This window comes from Theropithecus gelada, chromosome 11, assembly GCF_003255815.1.
Source record: "Theropithecus gelada isolate Dixy chromosome 11, Tgel_1.0, whole genome shotgun sequence".
NCBI classification, from domain to species: domain Eukaryota; kingdom Metazoa; phylum Chordata; class Mammalia; order Primates; family Cercopithecidae; genus Theropithecus; species Theropithecus gelada.
Genome location: NC_037679.1, coordinates 36967468 through 36989990, shown reverse-complemented (window position 1 = coordinate 36989990; position 22523 = coordinate 36967468). Strand labels below are relative to the sequence as shown.

The 22523-nt window shown below is 36.6% G+C and overlaps 1 protein-coding gene across 2 annotated transcripts in view; it reads right to left on the bottom strand.

Annotated features, from left to right (window-relative positions):
* NAV3 (neuron navigator 3) overlaps nt 1-15096 on the bottom strand; it is a 377767-nt gene extending 362671 nt beyond the window's left edge. For both annotated transcript variants that reach the window (XM_025403242.1, XM_025403243.1), the window contains exon 1: nt 14332-15096. In XM_025403242.1, coding sequence (XP_025259027.1) covers nt 14332-14574 — 243 coding nt within the window. In that variant the 5' untranslated portion in view covers nt 14575-15096. The remainder of the gene's footprint in view (nt 1-14331) is intronic.
* Nucleotides 15097-22523: the final 7427 nt, after the last annotated feature.

Here is a 22523-nt window from a genome sequence, read left to right as displayed (position 1 = left end):
TTACAGAAACTCTATCATTTAGTATCGGATGTGTTTTTGGTGCTTATCACCTCTTGAGTGAATTAATTTCTCAGGTACATAAGCCTATCCCTTTCCTCTCCAGTCTTCATTCAACCAGAATTGGAGATCTGGCTCAGAAACCAGCAATCTTTATGTGCTTTTTGGAGTGCACTGCATTTTAAAGCTCGTATTTTGGTACACTTAATGTTTAAAGAATTAAACTAATTGGCCAGGGGCAGTGGCTCACGCCTATAATCCTAGCTACTTGGGAGCCTGAGGTAGGAGAATCACTTGAACCCAGGAGGTGGAGCTTGCAGTGAGCTGAGATCGCGCCATTGCATTCCAGCCTGGGCAACAAGAGTGAAACTCCATCTCAAAAAAAAAAAAAAAAAAAAAAAAAAAAAATTAGCCTATTCAAACTTAATGAAAACATGAAAAAATAGAAAATCTCTAAAATATATCACTAATATCCAAAACTTCAATGGACGAGAAAATTTCTATCTATTCCACAGTGTTTTTTTATTTGACTTAAACATAGGAAGAAAAAACATTCAACAAAGGTGAAGTAAAGCGTGATGATTTGTAGATACGTTTCTTTCAGCAATAAAAGAAATAAAGTACTTCAGTTCTTTTAAGTGTTGCAGCAAAAATCTGAAATAAAGTCATTCAATATTAGGATGTTATAGGCTCTTAGTCAAAGTCCAAGAGCACGTGGTCCTCTCTTCTAAAGACAGTGCCAGACTACACTGAGCCCCAATCCAACCACAGACACATTTGCGGGATAGATTCCACAAATCACTACTAAGAGTATTGTTCTTCAAAACAAGACTGCCTGAATTTGGGAAGTGTATTTGTATTCCACAAGATTAATTTTATTAAAATAGATGGAGCCAGGAGCTATTGAATGTCATAGATATATATACACACATACACTTATTTATACAAAACTATGTGTAAGTTTTTCTCCTTAGTTCTATGCTTATTGATATTCTAAAAAAGGAATAGCCCGTGCTAAAAATTATGTATTTGTAGGTATCATCTGCTTCCAAAAAAGATAGGTAATTTCTTAACGTTATTATGATGCTCTAACAGTATGCTTTTATTTCTGACTACAATTAGGTGAGGTTGCTATTCTTGTCCTAATCCCAAAGTCAAGAAAATTGAGTAAAAACATGCAAGATTACACAGTTGGAGTAAAGGACTCCAATTCAGGCCACCTGACTAGAAGTTCAGTGATTTCATATTAACTACTGCTGTTGTAATGCTGTATGCAACATATACTCTACATATTTAGATTACAGGATGACTAAGCATGTGCATGTATCATATGTAGGTATATGTATATGACTATATTCTTTCAGCCCAATGAAAAAATATTTAATAGAACCATTAAAATACAAATTTAAATTAAGTCTATATAGAATGGAGGGATGAGGGGAGAAAACAATAGCTAAAATCTGGAATAAAAATGTTAGTGAGAAAATTTTTATTTAAACTACATCGTATCATCCCTATAAATGCACCTCAAAAACTTTATTGCACACCTAGAAGCAAGTAAAGTTGTGAATCTCTTGACCAAATATTAGCTGATGCTTTGGGCATTGCTGTGATCTGAATGTGACCTCCAAATCCATATGTTGAAACTTAATCACCAATGTGATAGCTTTAGAGGTTGGGCCTTTAAGTGATGATTAAGTCATGAGGATGGAGCCGTCATAGGTGGGAATATGGCCCCTATAAAAGGGCTTGAAAGAGTGGTTTCACCCTCTCTTGGCCTTCTGCTGTGTGAAGACATGGCATTCCTCCCCTGTGGACGATGCAGAAACAATGTGCCATTTTGTAAGCAGAGTGAGCCCTTACCAGACACCAAACCTGCCATCACCTTGATCTTAGACATCCCAGCCTCCAGAACTGTAAGAAATAAATTTCTGTTGTTCATAAATTACCCAGTCTGTAGTATTTTGTCGTAGCAGCACAAACGCACTGATTAAAGCAACATCATTCACTTAATCTTAATTTAATTATCAGCAGCTCAGCAGCTCAGATCCAAATGTGTAGGCAACCCCTCGCCACTGTACAGAACTGCACAGCAAAAATTGTATGTATTGGCCTTTCATCTAGCTTTATCCTTTTCTAGTGTTCTTTTCTTCTTATAATCCCATTTTATTTGCATATGTTTTGAAATTTTATATATTTTGTATTTTTTAATTCTACTAAATCTTTTTTTTCCCAAAGAAGACAGGGTCTAAATTTGCTGTAAACTGGGGCAATGCCCCCCGCCCTTTATGAGACGTTTGGCATTGGCCTTGTCTGGGTATATTTTTGATCATCACAATTAGAGAGGGCAACCTGTTCTAAATTAAACAATTACATCCAAATCTATAATAAAAGCTATTATTGTTTAAAATCTGCATTATAATCATTTCTGTGGCTTCTAGGTAATATTAAATAGGAATTAAATATTGAAAAAATGAATACTAAAAAGAACCTAAAAAGATTCCTAAAATGAATATAGATTCCTAAAAAGAAAAATAGGAATTTAATATTGAAAAAATGAATATAGATTCCTGGCTTCTTTTTAGGAATCTATATTCAATCTGTTTTACTAAGTATATTTTCCATAATGCCTATAAGACACACACACACACACACACACACACACACACACACACACACACACAATGATTAACAAAGACGAGGAAAGTTACCTAAGGTCCACAGTGCAGACCTGAAGTGGTAACTGAAAGGGTTTACATTTACTGAAATAGCAGTCTTTTTTTGTAATATAATAGGTCTAGCTGGAATCAGAAGACAATAGCTGAGAGAACATATTGTTGGAGATAATAGTAAACCTTGTATTCAATGGAGGAACGCAACATACAAGTGTGGATATCAAAAAGCCAGCCAAAGAAAGGAAGAAACAGCTACAAAAAGCAGATGCTTTGAAGAGAAAAGAAATGTGAAACAGAATCCAAAGAATATATGGGTCAAAATAATAACATAAAAAGTTCTGGCAAAAATATCACCCTGTAGAAATTCAATAAATTGTCTGAAAAAAAGGCATAGCAAGTTTATATGAAAGATGTGAGCATTCAGGGACAATAAAGAGAAATATATAATCTGCACATTTTTAAGTCTAAAAAGTGAGAAATTTAACTTGATACAAGCTGAAGCTAAACAGTGAACACTCTTCAAGAGAAGGAGAAACCTGGATACAGATAGTCTTATGCCACAACTAAATCTACAGACAAATTACCTCAGAAATTCACCTTGCATTTAAAAAGAGGTTGTTCTGTGTAATATTCTTTATATGTGCTTATCTCAGTCTGAAAGGATTGTAATATGAGTTTCTTCTTTTGATGCTGGGTTTTCCAATGATCCATTCACACATTCCCACTCAGTGCCCCTCGGAACCAATTTGCAATGAACTGACAGAGGTTTCACAATACCTCCAAGCCAAGAGAGAGGACACTTCCTTACACAACTATGCAGTCACCTGTTTGGCATCGTCTAGAATCCTGCAAATGCCTCCTTCTTGCTGGACACTTGACTTCACACGATTTGTTAAACTTCTCTTCTAGAATTCAGATCATACACGGCATTGGCCTTTCTGGTTCCCAGCTCTGATGGAGAGATTCCAGGTCCAGCAAGAAAATAATGCTAACAATAGGGTACTGAAGCAAGTAGAAGCAAGGGTGCAGGACCAAGAGAGAGACCTGCTTTCAGGATGTGAGACTGGATGAGCAGGTTGGAACAGAAGAAATTAAAATTAGCTAGAAAGATCCTAAAGTGGGAAACAGACCACAGTGAGCTTTTCATATGGTATTTGTATATATGTGGACCTGGTCTACTTTTAAAAGCTGGGTTAATGGCAAGATCTTTATTTAGTGACTTGAATGTCATTATGGTTCTTCTCTTATTCAGTGTTTTGCTTTTAAAGATACATTCTTTTAATTCTGGACAACTTATTGACAATCTGAGCACCTTAGCCTATTTTTTTATATGGTGAATTTTTGCTTAATCTTGAACATCTGACTAAATAGCCAGTTTCTAGCTAACTATATGCTGTCTAATAGTTTACCAAACTATTTCCCTTAATTTCTGGGTACACAGATACATGATATTTCCTAGTCTCTCTTGAAATTGGGTATTATCATCTGATAGAGTTCTGACCAATGAAATAGAGCGGAAGTGATATGTGGAATTCCCAGCCTCTTATGCAATCTCGATTATCTCTGTTTCACTGATGGCTGACTAGAGGTGAGAGGATGGTACTATATGCTGGAGGGAACCTGGTTTCTTTGTTACCATATATATGTGTCAGCAACCATTTTCTATAAATGGCCAGTTAGTATATATTTTAATCTTTGCAAGCCACGTAGTCTCTATTGTGACTACTCATCTCTGCCATTATAGGATAAAAGCAGCCACAGGAAACGCATCAACCAGCGTCAGGGCTGTGTTCCAACAAGATTTGACTTTAGGAAAATGGGCACCAGGCCAGATTTGGCCTATGGACCATAGTTTGTTAACCCCTAACTATATGAGACCATTAAAAAAAGTGGACAATAAATTTCTATTGTGTTAAGCCACTGAGACCTAGGTTGTATCTGTTATAGAAGTTAGCATTACCTTAACGAGTGCAATGCCATTTTGATTGCATATAAAATTTGCTTGGTCACATTTCATTATGAAAAATTTTGAACCTGTCCACCCCAGGTTTTCAGTTTTACAAAAAAGTTCTTTACAATATCAAAATACAGCAGAAAGAAGAGATAGCCCCTAGTTTCTATTTATTTGTTTTTGCTTTTCGTTTATGGAGGTGGCATCATGTTGTTACACTGGGAAAATGTTACATTTTTTACATGACTCTTTCATCTGGTGACTTTTTTCTGGGCAGAATTGCAACACATTTTAACGAATAATTCTGTGATTTGCAGTGGGGAGGTCCTGTCATGTAACCAATTAATGAACTCTACCACAGATATCAAATTTTTCTATCGGTCCCAGTAACTAGTAATCCAAAGTAAAACACTTCTTACAGAAAAATGAAGTAACAGTGAGATTTATAGAGAAGGAAGAGTTCGAAGTGAAATTTGTCAAAGATTAATTCAGTGCTCCTGGTAAACATTTATTATTTTCTTTGTTTTCCTATTATGTGACTCAGTATCCATAAAGACAGTAAAGAATAACATTGATTTTGACTGCTGGTTGTCTATACATTGTTGTGAGGAATCATCAGAGAAGGAGACTCAGAGAGTAAGGACAGGGAAGTCAAACAGACCTAGGTTGGCCTTCCAGCTCCGCCCTAGCATGTCTCTGAGATCAATCAGTTGCTACAGCTGTTTGATTGGAATTATGGCTTGGGTATAGGCTTCCAACATGTGATAGGCACTCAAAAAGTGTTAGTAATAATCCTTAGTTTTAACTACTACTTGCTACCCAGTTCACACAAATTATCACTTCCAACTAAACTGTACATTTCTGAGTGAAGAAAATGTATTTATCCTCCAAGACATAGAATTTTTGGATTGCTGATGATTAATAGCTTAATCCAAACATCCATAGCCTCTTTTACTAGACTCATCCCTCTTCCATTGCTCTTGGTGCTTTAGTCAAAACCTGGCTCCATCACACTCTCCTCATCTGTATTTTGGAAATGTTCCCCACCCATTTGCTGGCTCTTTATATATTTTATTTTGTTGTCAGCTTTCAAAATATGAACTTAATCATGTCACTTTGATATTTAGCATACTTCTTCCATTCTGTACAGAGTAATTCCAAACTCTTTACAGTGGCATTTAATGCCCATTTTCCCACTGCCTTGAATCACCCTCATCTCTCTTGGTTGCATCCTACATCCTAAGATTGGTGAATAATCTGTAGGTTTATAAACATGACACACTATTTCATAGCCTGGTAAATGCTATTCCATATAAAATGCTCTTTTTTTTTTCCATATTTACTTGACTAAATCAAATTCATCTTTTTTTTTTTTTTTTTTTTTTTTTTAGACAGATTCTTGGTCTATCCCCCAGGCTGGAGTATAGTGGCTTGATCTCTGCTCACTGCAACCTCTACCTCCTGGGGTCAAGTGATTCTCATGCCTCACTCAGCCTCCCAAGTAGCTGCGATGACAGGCACTTGCCACCACGCCTGGCTAATTTTTATATTTTTAGTGGAGATGGGTTTTCACCATGTTGGCCAGGTTGGTCTCAATGAACTCCTGACCTCAGGTGATCTGCCTGCCTCGACCTCTCGAAGTGTTGGGATTACAGGTGTGAGCCACCATGCCTGGCCTTCAAGACCTGGTTGAAATGTTACTCTTCCCATCTGTAGAGAATTAATCACTGCTTCCTCTATTCCACTACCAATTCTTAATTTTATCCATTTTTATATGAAAGTATCAGATACTTTTATAATATCATAATACTAGTAGGTAATATATGCTGACCACCAACTATGTATTAGTCCTTCTGCTGACATATAGTTTATGTGCAATATCTCTTTAATCTTCACAAAAATTCTGTGTGCTCGTTTACATTATTATCCACATTTTATAGATGAAGAAGTTGAGACTTAAGTATTAACTGCCTTGCCAAAGTCATTTTGCTAGTAAATATTGGAGTATTACAAAAGTGAGAGTTTTCCAGAAGTCAGAGATCAAGAAAAGTAAAGCAAATGCAAAGCTTGACACAGTGACCATGAATATAAACTATGCTTTCAAGAAATGTTTCTGTGAAATAGGAAATATAGAGTGATTGATATATGGTGAAGAAAATGATTATTGTTGTTATTACTATGATTTAAGTTAGCAAAGAAAAAAGAATTATTGGAAGCTGATTCTAAAGCAGCATTTCTCAGCTGTGTTTGATTTTGCCTTTCTCCCAGACTGAAGGATGCCACTGGTACTTAACAGCTTAACTGTGAAACCTGGAGGGTACATGGTGGATAGAGGAAGGCATGCTGCCAAATATCCTACACTGCTCATAACAGACTCCATCCCTATGCCCACTACAGAGTTATCAGTTCTAAATGTCACTGGTGCCACGGCTGAAACATCCTGGTCCAGTGATGCACTGGGGCTGAAGACATTGACAATATGAGAAATGGGCTAACTGATGGAACAAAATCAGGAAGAAAGAGAAAGGGAGGAGACAAAAATGTTACTCTTAGAAAAGTTTTATAGGGAACTATTATCCTCATTTCATTTTTTTACAAGTACAGAGATTGAAGTCCAGAGAGTTTAAATGATTTACACTTTTAGCATCTAGCAGAAGCTTAATTCAAAATTTGAGCTCCTAATATAATGTTCTTTTAATTATACCACTTAATTTTTCAAGTTCAAAATTGGATATGGATAATTGTTGGTGATTTGATAGCATAAATACCAAACATGTAGCAATTATTTTGCCTGGAAATTAATGACATATCTATTGGTCTTATGTTTCTATAAACAACATATTTAGATCCTTAGTTTTTATTAAATGAAAGAAAGATGTCTATGATAAAAGAAAAAGAAACTAAGAAGAATATGTTTGGCAAATCGGCATCAAATATACACAAAATATTGAAACTTTCAAAAAAATTAAAAAGTTGTATGAAATTTTCAGTAACATTTAATCCTGTAATTAGCATCAACAATTTTAATAATTTCTAGTTCAAGGCATGAAATACAACCCTTCAAAGACACTAAAGCATGAAGTAAAATAATAGACAATAATATTGATGGCCACGTTTCTACCAATTGTTACTTAAGAGCAATAAATGTACAATAATGAAAAGCTGAGCCTTCTGCCAGTAGAGAAAATGTTAAAATTCCAGCATTATTTCAACATTCTCTGACCATTGCTACCACAAAAGCAAAAACAATTAAAATGACCATACAGTTTAACTGTGAAACCTGCAGAGTTATAACTAGAAAAAGAAATAATCATGTTTCTTTAAATACAAATAACTAAATGTGCAAGCACAGCAGAAACAGGCAAGGAAAGCAGAATCATCTGGGGACCCAAGAGCTGACCTATGCAGCTGTAGGCCTGGCCAGCTCTGGAAATGCTACCATATGAGCAAGCCAACAGGAGCATTGACAGTCCTCAGCAATCAGGCAGCTTCTCCAAGAAGGAAACAGCTGGAGACCAGAGCCAGTGATCTACTCTATTGACATCTGCTGCTATATTTCTATCATGGGGTTCCTTTTATTTATTTCTGTTACTCAAACAATTCAGTAGAGACCATGTGTCAACTTAATTGTCTTCTCCTGATAATTCTAGGCACTTCACACAACCACGGATTGATTTACAATTCACCAACAATGTTACTTTAACACCTAAAACAAACCCTACTATTAATTAAGTCAATCAGTAGTCCTCCTTCCCTTTCCCTAACCGCGAGAGAAGTATTTATTGTTGCAGTGTAGTTTATTGGTTAAGAATAATATCTTCTGTAACCATACAGCCTTAGTTTGAATATCTCTTCTACCACATTCTAGCATTGAGATATTAGCAAGTAATTTAACCTCTCTAAGCTGCAGTTTCTCCATAGGTAAAATGGGAAGAATAATAATTCCTATGCCATAAGGCTATTGTGAGGACTGAATGGAATACTCTATGAAGAGTTTGGCCGAGTACCTGACATACAGCCGGTCTCTAAACATTAGTTAATATTAGACCCTCTCTGCAACGATTTCTCGTAAATATCATTACCAGTGTCATTTGGTCTCATTCTTACATAAGATCTTTCTCTATTGTCTACCTGGTGTTTTCTATAAATATTATGCTTCATTAACAGTGGTTTACTTCCCTTTTGAGGAAAAGTTATGTAAACTTTTACAGTTTAAACTTTAAACTTTAAACTGTAAAAGTTTACATAACTTTTCCTCAAAAGAATGTTTTTACTGTATGTATCTGAGTCCTATCTGCTCATTAAATTTCAAAAATTCAGTCTTTTCTGAATGCTCCATTCATATAGGATTTCTCTCAGTCCTAACATTCTGCAAAAAGAATTGTCCACATTAGCAACACTATTTATACAATATATTTGTATGACAATATTATCAGTTATGTTTATTTTAAATATTCATTTTAACTAATGTTTTTGTGTGTCTTCTGTTTTCAAAGCATTAGTGCCAGCCCTGTGCAAACACAATAGCAAGGAAATAATTCCTACCCTGGTGGCCGTAACTGGCAGAGTGAATAGGAATTAAATAATCATACCTTCCACCATGGACATAAATGCCTCTACTCTTCCAATAAATTTCTTTGGATTGCCCCAAGTGGATGTAATCTCTCCTTCTTTATAGCATCCACAGCAATTTGTCTATACTTTTGACTTTTGAAATAATCTTAAATAGTGGGTAAGATTTGGATGATAGGGTAAACCTAGAAAAAATATTGCTGTTACATCATTAAGAGAAAGCCTAAATAAAATAACATAGAAAAAAAGTCTTCCTATGAACAGATTTGAATTCAAATTTTGGATTTGGTTACTAGTTAACTGTGTGATTCTATGTATGACTCCTACTCTCTCTGTTTATTTCTCTGTAAATATAGATTATAATACTTAATTTGAAATGTCTTAAGAATAAAGTAAAAAATTTTCTATAAGATACCAGACTTGTCCTCAAAAAAAAATTGCTTTCTATAATAATGTAAAACAGAATCTTGAGTTTGCACAAGTAATCTGAGAGGGAAGGAATGAGTGAGCCCAAGACTGGAAAGAGTTGGAAATGAAAATAGGAGTAAAAGAAAGGTGGCAGACCAAGTTGGAAGGAGACTGGGGATTGAGAAGTAAAAGCCAGGGAGTGCTCCACAGTAAGTATGGCCAAGAAACTTTCATGAACAGGGATGTCTAATGCTTAATTGGATGTTGTTTGCTGAGCTGTGACAAAATAGAACACTCTTTCTTAACCTTAACCTCCAGAATGTTAAGTAAAGGTTCCAAGGCAAAGTGACTCTGTTCTTCATTTGGGTGTATGCCCAGGAAGAATGGAAAAACAAATCCATATGAGAGAGATTAGAAAATTTGAGATAAGAAAGAAATCAGAACAAGATATAGCTAAGGAAAACATAAGCCCTTGAAATATTGTGGAGGATTTTCCAACTGCATATGACATAGAGTCTGGAACTAGTATTATTTATTTGTTAAAGGACAGTGGGACTAAACATTCTGAAGAAATTGGGACACCCAGGAGGAAGACATCTGGGATGTAGTAGCTAGATGGAGCTATGATAGAAATAGAGAAAGTGACAAGTGGGAGACAAGAATGCCTGAATGAAGATATTATAAGATATGAGAAGCCAATAAAGTTTTCTTCTTAAGCAGGATGGTGAATGTGTTGCATGGATGAGGGTAGAGAGACACAGGAGGAGAGGATACCAATTTGGAATCACTGAAATAATTGATAGAAAACTTTAAAAGGCCATCAAAGGATGGGCAAGTGCAGAAGAAGATAAACCCAAGCTATAATACTGAAACAAAATTCTCAATTTCTGGCAAGTTACGGGATGTGAAATGGTGATGTGCTTTACCAGGTATTAGTCTAGGAATTCAGGATTAGATGACTGGAATGATGGCGTTTGCATTAATTGAAACAACAGGTGAAGGGAGTGACAGCTGAACACACATTTCTGACACTGTCATATGTAAATTGTTCTCTCAAACCAGATCATAAAACTGTTTGGTACAAGAACTGGCAGAGTACCCCACATAAATGTTTCTTAATGACGGTCATCTATTGTGGGTACTATCAATGGTATCTTTTTCTAGAAATTGAACCCATAATTTTTAGCTGAGCACATGGCTTCCTAGAACAAACACTACATTTGGAACTATAACTAGGCCAATGTGGAAGAATATTTAATAAAACAGGGTGCATCTTTTTAATTAAGTGGACTGCAATTATCTACTCAAGACTGTGAGGTGTGAGCCACAAATGGATGATGGCAACCAAAATAGAGCCTGGTTCCCTGACAACTTCCTGAAGTCTCCCTACCAGCCATACATGGATTGCTCAACTCCAGGTTTCCTTTATATGAAAATGAATTAAACTTCTATCTTCTTTACGCTATTGTTATGTTGACTTTTCTGCTTTTGCGGCCAAGTCTAATTTTAATATAACTACCTTGTTCGATTTTGCTATTTACTTCAGTTCTGGTTTTTATCTTTCAAAAGCTAAAATAAATCTACATATACTTCTTTTTTAACATTTAGAAATATTCTGAACTGCTGACCAGGCGTTCTTTACATTTGTTTGAAAACATTTTTAATCTGATAAGTGGCATGGTGAAAACATCCCTATAAATATAACGTTGCTTACCACAGAGGCTTATTGGGATATCAGATGTTTGATTAATATGTTTGCTAACCAAAGAGATCAACCAAAATTATATTGAAGACAGTGCTTATAGTGTTCAAATCCTAGGCCAAGGTCATTTAGCAAAGTGGAAGTTTCACTAAACCTCCAGAAAAGATGGCCATGGTCAGCAGGGACAATGTGTCTCTCTATTCTTTCCATTGAATCCATACAGACTTGTGGATACACAGAACATTAGAATAGAATTTTATGGCATTTCTTTTAATTATTTGCAAAAAGTTAAATATTTTTAGTCTTTTGTGGATAATTTACCTTTCCCTGCTTTTTACTCTGAATTGTTCACACTGAACTGAGGACTATAAACCCATAAAAAATATTTTATTTTAACTGATTTTTCTCGCATGGACAATGCTTTGTTAGACATAGAACTCCACAAATATCCATTCCAAACCCCTTGTTTTATAGATAAAATTGATATGGGAAGCGGGCAGGGAAGTGCTGGGTAGAGAAAGATGGGGTCCCTGGCTAGGGCTCCACCCCTGGCTCTGTGCCCATGGACCTAGTAAGGACAGGCATTTCTGTTTTCATGCCCAAATGCTGCATTATCTAAGACCACCCTGGCCCAGCATGTCCGCATTCTGTGCCTATAAAAACCCCAAGATCCTAGCAGGCAGAGACACAAGTGGCTGGACATCGAGAGGAACACACTGGCGGAAGAACACACAAGCGGCTGGACGTCGAGAGGAACACACCGGCAGAAGAGCACACCGACAGGCACCTGCAGACAGCGGCAGACCATTGACCACAGAACGACGTGGACCTGAGGGGAATCTAGCCGGGGAGGTCAGAGGAGAGTCTGGCTGCTGAGCGGCCCAATTCCAGGGGAAAATCACATTTCCACTTCATCCTCCTTCTGGTTCCCCATCCATCTGCTGAGAAGTACTTCCAACATTCAATAGAACCTTGCACTCATCCTCCAAGCCCACATATGACTCAATTTTTCTGGTACACTAAGGCCAGAACCCAGGATACAGAAAGCCCTCTGTCCTTGCAATAAGGCAGAGGGTCTAATTGAGCTGATTAACACAAGCCACCTTCAGACTGCAAAACTAAAAGGACACACTGTAACACACGCCCACTGGAGCTTCAGGAGCTGTAAATACTCAACCCTAGATGCTGCTGTGGGGTCGAAGCTTCTCAACCTGCCTATCTGCATGGTCCCCCTAGGGGTTTGAGCAGCAGGGCATTGAAGAAGCAAGCCACTTCTGCTGTCACATGCCCTGTGAGGGAGAGAAGGAAACATTTCCCGTTTCAAAATGATCCCAAAAGATGAACAAACCTAACTGAATCTTTCTCAAAATAACTGTTTGTTCATTCATTGATTCATTAATCCCTGTATTCACTCATCCAACTACTGTTTAATTCTTATCATGCATAAAGCATTGTACAGGGAGACAGCTGGAACACAGGATAAGATACAAGACCTGCCTTCTATACGTTTTCAACTTAGTGGAGACACAAATAAATTATCCAGATAATTAAAAGAAATTATCCAGACAATTAAAATACACAAGCATTTCTACAGACAAAGAATTTGGAAAGAGGAATGGTGGGGAAGAGATAGCTAGCAAAGACTTTATGAACAAAGTTGCATCTGAGACAAAGCTTAAAGGATATGAACAGGTGAGGGTGGGATGGGCATTGTGGAAAAAGGAGTGGCTTTCTTTTTCACTTCTAGAGTTGATTTTTATATAAAGGTTCTTTTCCTTAAATTATTTTAAACTAACATTTGGATAGCAGAGTAAAACCAAAATACTTCCTAAGAAGCCAGAGATGAGGCTGTGACTTTGGAAAGCTTGACATCATAGTTAATGCCGCATTAAAAAGTGATGCTTAGTAGAATGATGGTTACCAGAGGCTGGAAAGGGTAGTGGCGAGGGGTGGGGGTAGTGTGGGTGGTTAATAGGTACAAAAATACATTTAGATAGAATGAATTAGATCTAGTATTTGATAGCACAACAGGATGATTACTATCAACAATAACTTATTCTATATTTTAAAATAACTGAAAGAATATTAATTAGAATGTTTGCAATACAAAGACATGATAAATGTTTAAGGTGACAGATACCCCATTTACCTTGATATGATTGTTACACATTGTATGCCTGTATCAGAATATCTCATGAACCACATAAATATATACACCTAATATGTACCCATAAATATATACACCTAATATGTACCATAGAAGTAAAAATACACAAAACAAAAGTGACGCTTATCAAGGTACAAACGAATCCCCATGAAGTTCAGCAGCTTCAGGGCCATGCTAGCATTCGTGACTGGAGGAAACGGTCACAGTATGCTTTAGAAACCAAGGGCTAAGAGCAACGACTCACAAAATACCATAAATTAAATGACTGAAAAGGATATCAGTAATAAGTAAAAGAGTAGCGTTTCAGTTTACAAGGGAGAATTCAGATAAATGTGCAGTATCATGGAAAACAGCATTTCATTTTCCTTCATATTGCAATGAATTAAGCAGCCTAGGATACAAATTTTCAAACAGAAATTCTTTGAAATGCAAATGACATTTAGAGAAAAGCGATGGTGTCTATATGTATTATTACAAGTAAATGTCTTTTGGAAAGTATCTATTTTCATACATCGCAATAAGTATGACAATAGGCTCTCTTTTTATCACATTTGTGATTGATTATGGTTACTAGTAATAGAGCAATATCTAGAACTAACTAGGCATTCATCAATAAGTAGTACTAAATGATTACAATAGATGCATATTCAGAAAATTTTGATCATGACTTTTACAACTCTAAACTAAGAACACAGTTTTTACATAAACTAAATATTCAGCTTTTCAGCCATTGTAACTGCTTACATCCTTACACTGGTATTCCTCATCTACTCCCGATTTCATAACACGTTTTATAGTGCACTTAAAAAGAAATGCGCATTTTAGCTATATAAGTCTGCAGGTAACTTCAGCAACTAACCTTGCTGTCTTCTTTCTCCTTGGCTTTTCCTTGGAGGGGTTTCTTCTCTCCAAATTCACAGGTTGATTTCAATGCAAGCTGACAAGAAAGCATGGAGCTCTCTGTTTCAGCAAGTTCCAAAGGTCTTGAAGAGCAGTGCTGTGACCCAGTAGTGCCAAGATTTGGTATCGGAAGAGCAGTATGCACAGGCTTTGACCCCACAGCTGGCTGCCTCAGTTTTGAGGCAACCCCAAAAACAGGCATGGCTTCTATAAAATTATCTTCTTGCTGCCAAAGAAAATGCTTCTAACCTCAGTCTGGTAGACTCCAACTTTAGTATTTCCAGAACAAATACTTTAAACAAAACTAGCAGTCATCCTGATTTTTAAAAAACTAATAATATAATTTTCAGGAAGAGGCAAAACTTCTCTGCATCTTTAGTTAAGTATCTTTCTTTCTTGCTGGCTGGGATTCATATTCATTCTCATTTCTCTCTCTCTCTCTCTCTCTCTCTCTCTCTTTCTCTCTCTCTCTCTCTCTCTGTTCAGTGACTCAGTGTCTAAGTAATACTAAATACTCCTTTGGGGAGTAAACTTTTCTTCAAGGTAACTGCTACAAAGCTCCTTCTTAGGATTAGACAGCTCTTAGTTTTGCTTTTTTCTTCTCACTAAAGCAGTCTGAGTCTGAACTTTGAGAGTGAAAAAGAGGAAAAAAACAAAAGGAGAAGCCCTTCAGTCCAACTGTCAGAGCAGCCAAAAGACCACAACAGTGGAAGGACAGGGGTTCTTCCTGATTTCAGAAATAGCCAGCCTGCATTCTCTTTTTAAAGAAAATTGTATTTCCCTCAGCTCAGAAAAAAATAAAAAGAATGGACATGTTAATGGCCAAAACAAACAGCTGTTGGAAGAACTTTTAGCCCGGAAACAATCTCAGCAATAAACTTGTTTGTCTGATTTCCAGCTATTTTTCACTACTGACAGCCATGAGCCACGATGTTCATTCTGTTGCATCCCATGAAATCAGGCTAAAATCATGCAATAGTGCAACTAGCTAAAGCAGTGAAATCATTCATCGGACCATAGCTGCCTAGGTTATGAAAATAGAGTAAACACAGGGAGCAGGGCACTAAATATATAGTAATCATTGTTCCCAAAATGAATAAGTCATGATTATAAAAACATTCAAAGCTAATACTTATGTGGAATGTATTACAAAGCAGTTATTGAGCTAAACATTTTATGCATTATCACATTTAATCATTGGAATGACTCAAAGTATTAGGCATATTTATTTTCTTCACTTTAAAGAAAGAATAGCTATGACTTGAAGACACTGAAAAATTTGACTAAAATGATGAAGCTAGAAATGGGGAAAGAATGTATGATTTTAGTTTATAAACTCATCTTTTAAAACGGTTGAAAATAACACTGTTATTCAAGCTTATTAAGTCCAACTTAAAATTCCAAGCTTCTAAAAAGTATCCAAACAGATACTCAGTGAGAATGAATGATGCTGCTTCTATCCATAGAACTATTTTATTATAATCATAGCATGTTCTATTTCTGGTTAAAGCATGTCAGGAACTTTAAATAAGCAATGGGTAAACTTTTAAGAAAACATCTAACGTACTATGCATTATTGTCTGAAAGTGATTCCACTCAGATAATGGATATAGAGAGTAATTACATTCACCAAATGTTATAAAAATTAGTAATAATGTAACCAAAGATCTTAGAAAAATGAGTGGTGGACACTTAGTATAGATAGATACAATGAATTATGGAAATTATTAAATCATAACCATTTTTATAGAAAATGTCTTTCTTTAGTGAAGAAATGGTCATCTTTGGCCTACTGTTTCCAGGTATTTAAATCACCGCGTACTTTTATCTAAGAGGCAGTAATTTATAGATGAAAGAGCCAATAAGTAAAATAAAATGTATGTGTTCTGCTGATGCAGCATAGAAGACAGGAAATGCAAGTTAGAAGTCTTGCCGACTTTTAAAAAAAAGTAACCCAAGTGGGCTTTACACAATGGGATAATACAAAACAAATACAATACTAGTGGTATCAAAGAAATGAAATAATCTCTCTGAGGAAGTAAGTTATTTTGCAATTTGAAAACCATTCAACACATTATAACTTTCAGAAACTATAAGATAGGCCGGGCGCGGTGGCTCAACCCTGTAATCCCAGCACTTTGGGAGGCCGAGGCGGGTGGATCACGAGGTCAGGAGATCGAGACCATCCTGGCTAACATGGTGAAACCCCGTCTCTACTAAAAATACAAAAAACTAGCCGGGTGTGGTGGCGGGCGCCTGTAGTCCCAGCTACTCGGAGGCTGAGGCAGGAGAATCGCGTAAACCCGGGAGGCGGAGCTTGCAGTGAGCCGAGATCGCGCCACTGCACTCCAGCCTGGGTGACACAGCGAGACTCCGTCTCAAAAAAAAAAAAAAAAAAGATAATACAGAGCTGGAGAGGCTCATGTTCGTAAAATGAGGCTTAGTTCATAAGAAGACATATGCAACTTGTAATCCTCACAATGCAAAACAAAACAGCACCTAAATAATAGAACTTGTGGGAAAAACTGATTCTAGGAAGACCACTCAAAACATATGCAACTTTGGGAATATATTGCTAGCAAAAATAATATCGGCACCTCAGAAAGTAATTTGGACCACCCAAGGAAGTGACCCAGAATTACATAAAAGAAAAAATTGGGTATAAATTTAACTAGAATTGGTGGAAGAAATCCGTTTGGAAGGCAAACTTTCCAAGCAAGTAGGCTTGACATTGAAATTGGTACAGGGTCAGGGCAACTGCAAATATTCAAGAGCTGCACAAGGCCAGGGGCATGCCCCTTTGAAGAGGAAGCCCCAGATGCAGGCATTCATTTTTGTTTTTGTTTTTAGTTTTCTTAAAACTGAGCCAAAAGGGCTCCTGCTGACTATACAACATTCAGACTGAGGATTCTTTGCCCACCCAAGGTTATAATTCTACTCTGACTATTCTGCCTCCCTTTGCCTAGAATAAATTGTATATAAAGCTATACAACTTCTACATTTTACGAGTATAATATTCCTATTTGCCAGTTACAAATGAGCTAATTGGTGTTTTAGAAACATATGTTGGAGGAGAATGTATTGTAATTCCTGGAACAATTAGATTGAAAAAAAAAAAGGGTTCACATTCAATAAGATGTCTTTTCACTTTGAAATACCTTTTGCATAGTAGGCAATATCTTTCACTCTGACTGAAATATAAGATTGGTATTAGTAGCCACTGTCAACTAATTTTTTGCAATAATATCTACCACCAAAAGCAACAAAACCAAACTAACTTAACTATAAAAAATGTGCTTTGTGCCAGGAGTTGTCATCTTAATTTATCTTAAAAGAACCACACTATTTTGAGACCTAGGAGACAAAGGCACTGAGAAAGTAAAAAATTAGCTTACGTTCACTGATACTTTCTAGATGAAGTTCAAAATGAGGTTTTACAAACTGAGTTCAACAAAGCAGATGGGATGGTGAGCTGAGTGCTTGCTAAAAATACAGATGATTGTATTCATCCCGAACCCACCGTGTCAGTCCATTTGTGCTACCACAACAGAATATCTAAAACTGGATAATTTGTAAATAACAAGATATTTGCTTCTTACAGTTCTGGAGGCTGGGAAGTATAATACTGAGGGGCGCATATGTAGTGAGGGTCTTCTTGCTGCATCTCCCCATGGTGGAAGCGGAAGAGCAAGAGAGCACTCATATAAGAGAGACAGAGAGGGCCAAAGTCGCTTTTGTAACAGCCTGCTCTCATGATAATCCCACTACCACAATAACATTAATCCATGTGTGAAGTTACTGTTCTCATGGCCTAATTACCTTTTAATGTCTCCATCTCTTAGTACCATTTACAATGCCAACTAAATGTCAACATGAGTTTTTGGAGGGGACACAAAACTCATGTTGAAACCATCACAAGGGAGAGGGAAAGGTCTGAGAGTCATATTTAAGTGAATTGATTCTCCTAAAAACTAGAATTTAAGATCTGTAAATTATAGGATTTGTAATTTGATAGTTCAGGCAATGGGCTGTAAAGTGGGAGTGCTTATAAGCAAATCTCGGCTTCCTTACTTACCAATTATACGAATTTGGAAGTTGCTGTGTCTCCGTTTCATCCTCTATAAAATGGAGTAAAAAATAATTATACTTCCTTCACAGGGGTGCTGTGAGAATTAAAGGAAGTAAATGTATGATGTTGTTAGGACAGTTTTCCACATAGTAAGTGTTCAGTAAATGTTAGCTCTAAATGTTACAGGAAATATAGTTATGAGAATTAGAGAGATAAAGTCATGAAGCCTAATATGGCCATGATCATAAGGGTTAATGGGACTGAACTCAGGAAAAAAATCCTGAAAATTAAAATGAAATAAATTGGTTGCCATTTTATTCCTATCAAATCTAACAGGAAAAGTGACAATGATCCTTGAAATAGCTTCTGAAGCTAAGCTGGAGTTTTAGACAATAAGAGAATTCCAACCTGGCTAAATTTGAATATCAGTAATTTAAAAAACAAGTAATAAAATCTCATAAAATGGCAACTTGCAAACCACAATTTTTAAGAAAGAGTAAGAGAAAAAATATTCAACCGTCAACACAAAAGCATGCTTGCTGAAAGGAAAAATATGATTGGATAGTCAACTCTGATATTTGCTAAAAATATAGAAAAGCCACAGTACTTTTTTTTTTTTTTTTTTTTTTGAGACATAGTCTTGCTCTATCCCCCAGGCTGGAGTAACTATGCTCCATGATCTCGGCTCACTGCAAATAGCCACATTACTTTTTTTTTTTTTTTTTTTTTTTTGAGATATAGTCTCGCTCTATCCCCCAGGCTGGAGTAACTATGCTCCATGATCTCGGCTTATTGCAACCTCTGCCTCCTGAGTTCAATGCTTCAGCCTCCCAAGTAGCTGGGATTACAGGTACCTGCCACTATGCTGGCTAATTTTTGTATTTTTAGTAGAGACAGGTTTTTGCTGGGGTTTCGCCGTGTTGGCCTGGCTGGTCTCGAACTCCTGATCTCAGGTGATTTGCCTGCCTTGGCCTCCCAAGGTGCTGGGATTACAAGCGTGAACCACCGTACCTGGCCTCACATTCCTATTTTTAACAGCTTGATTGAAGTGGAATTTACACATAAGTAAAATTCAACAAATATAAGGAAATAATTCAATATGGCCAGTACCACTATCAAGATGTAGAATATTCCCTTCATTCAAAATGTTCTCACGTGCCCATGTCCCAGTCTCAACACAGGCAATGTCTGAAGTGACTTCTAATGCTGGTTTTGCCTTTTCTAAAATTTCATGGAAATGAAATCATTCAGTATTTTCATTTTTAACTGTTTTCACTTAGCATAATGTTTTTGAGATTTATCCATGTGTTGTACGTATCATTAGTTCTTTCTTTTGTATGGCTGAAATGCGTAACATTGTTTGAATATGGCACAATTCATTTATGCATTTATCTGGTAAAGGACCCTCGATTTGTTGCCAGTTTGGGAAAGTTCTGTAATTTTTTGGGGGGGAGGGGGACAGAGTTATGCTCTGTTACCCAGGCTGGAGTGCAGTGGTGTGATCTCAGCTCACTACAACTTCTGCCTCCTGAGTTCTAGCAATTCTTGTGCCCCAGCCTCCTGAGTAGCTTGGACTACAGATGTGCACCATCTGTATTTTTAGTAGAGACAGGGTTTCACCATGTTGGCCAGGCTGGTCTCCAACTCCTGACCTCAAGTGATCCACCTGCCTCAGCCTCCCAACGTGCTGGGATTACAGACTTAAGCTACAATACCTGGCCCTATAAGTATTTATATATGTCTTATGTTGATATTTATTTTATTTTCTCATGGATAAATAACTCGAAGGGAATTTCTGAGTCATTTGATAACTATATATTTAATTGCGTAAGCAAGTACCACACTATTTTCCAAAACATACCATTCTGAACTCCCAATAGCAACATATGAGAGGCCCAGTTGCTCCACATACTCTCTACTTCGTATCTTCAGTCTTTCATTTTAGCCATTCTACTCAGGGGTAGGGGTGTATCACTGCAGTTTTAATGTGAAATTTTCTAATAATTTATTGATGTTGACTATCTTTTCATGTGTGTGCTTGTCATTCATATATCATCTTTGGTGAAATATCTGTCAAAAACTCTTGCCCACTTTTTGTTTGTCTCATTATTACTGAGTTTTCTCAACAATTCTTTATATATTTCAGTATAGGTCCTATCTTAGATATATATTTGAATAGATTTTGTCCTAGTCTTCAGCTTGCTTTTTGTTAGAGGATGATTCTCCATATATCTCTCAAACTTCTGCAGGCTTGTGAGTGGGGATCCTAAATATCCCTTTGTGCTAAACTACTTTTTAAAGGATTTTGATTAGTGTTTAGTGTCATCTTTCCATTCTTTCAACTTTATTTGTATCTTTATGAAGTGGGATTCTTAGTGGGTGACACATATTTCATTTTATTCTTCTGTTTCCTGTAGGATTTACTATATAAACCATTAACTTACTAGAATATACCTTCAAATTATATTATGCAACTTTAGATATAATTTACAAACCTCACAGTATTTAATTTTACATTCCTGTACACATTCTTGTGCTAGTGTTAGCATACATTTTCTTCTGCATATATTAACAGAGCACATTATTTTGTTATATTATCAATTCTGTTTTAAAAATTAAAAACCGAATAATATTTATTTTTATCCACATAATTTCCATTTCTGGTGCTCTTCTTTCCTTTGCATAGATGCAAATTTTTATCTGGTATCATTTTCCTTTTATAAACAACCTTTTATAACATTTTTCAAATTGCAGATTTGCTGGAGATTAACTGTCTCAGCTTTTGCTTGGCTAAAAAAGAGTTTGCTTTGCATCCATTTATGAAAGAATTTTTTTCTGGGTACAAAATTCTAAGTTAACAATTTTTCTTCTTCAGTAAAGGTGCCACACCATTGTATTTTCACTTGCATAGTTTCTAAGGAGAAGTCCATCCTATGTCTGATCTTTGTTCCTTTCTATGTATCCTGACTGTATTATCCAACTTCTGATAAGAAATCTGAGAAGCATTTGTTATCACTCATTTTTAGCAAGTTAATTTTTTTTTTTTTTTTTTTTTTTTTTTTTTTTTTTTTTTTTTTTTTTGAGACGGAGTCTCACTCTCTCACCAGGCTGGAATACAGTGGCGCTATCTTGGCTCACTGGAATCCCTGTCTCCTGGGTTCAAGCCATTCTGCTGCCTCGGTCTCCCAAGTAGCTTGGATTACAGGCACACACCACCACACCCGGCTAATTTTTGTATGTTTAGTAGATACAGGGTTTTACCATATTGGCCAGGCTAGTCTCAAACTCCTGACTTCAGGTAATCCACCTTCCTCGGCCTCCCAAAGTGCTGGGATTACAGGTGTGAGCCACTGTGCCTGGTCAGCAATTTGATTTTTTTTAACGTTTTATTCAGGTTGTGTTATGTTCATTGGCCTTTTTTATAGTTTATATCAAATTTTGGAAACTTTTGAGTTCTTTCTAAACTTATTTTCTGCCTCCCTCTTCCTTCTAGGGCTCCAATTATGTATGCTAGACCACCTGCTTTCATGCACGGTTACTAATGCAATTAATTTTTTAAGGCTTTAAAAATCTTACCCTCAGCTGGGCACAGTGGCTCACACCTGTAATCCCAGCACTTTGGGAGGCCAAGGCGGATGGATTGCCTGAGCTCAGGAGTTTGAGACCAGCCTGGGCAACATGCTGAAACCCTGTCTCTACTAAAATTACAAAAAAAAAAAAAAAAAAAAATTAGTTGGGTGTAGTGGCATGCGCCTGCAGTCCCAGCTACTCAGGAGGCTGAGGCAGGAGAATCGCTTGAACCCGGGAGGTGGAGGTTGCAGTCAGCCAAGATTGTGCCACAACACACCAGCCTGGTGACAAGTGAGACTCCCTATCAAAAAAAAAAAAAAAAAAAAAAAAACCAACTCTCTGTGCTTCATTTCACTTTGCATTCACGTAACTTCTATTACTGTTTCCAAGTTCATTAATCTTTACTTCTATATGATTTAATCTGTTGTAATCCTATCTCGTGTATTTTTAATTTGCACACTACACTTTTTTTATCTCTAGGAGTTCCATTTGGGTGTCTTTTCTTTCTTCCA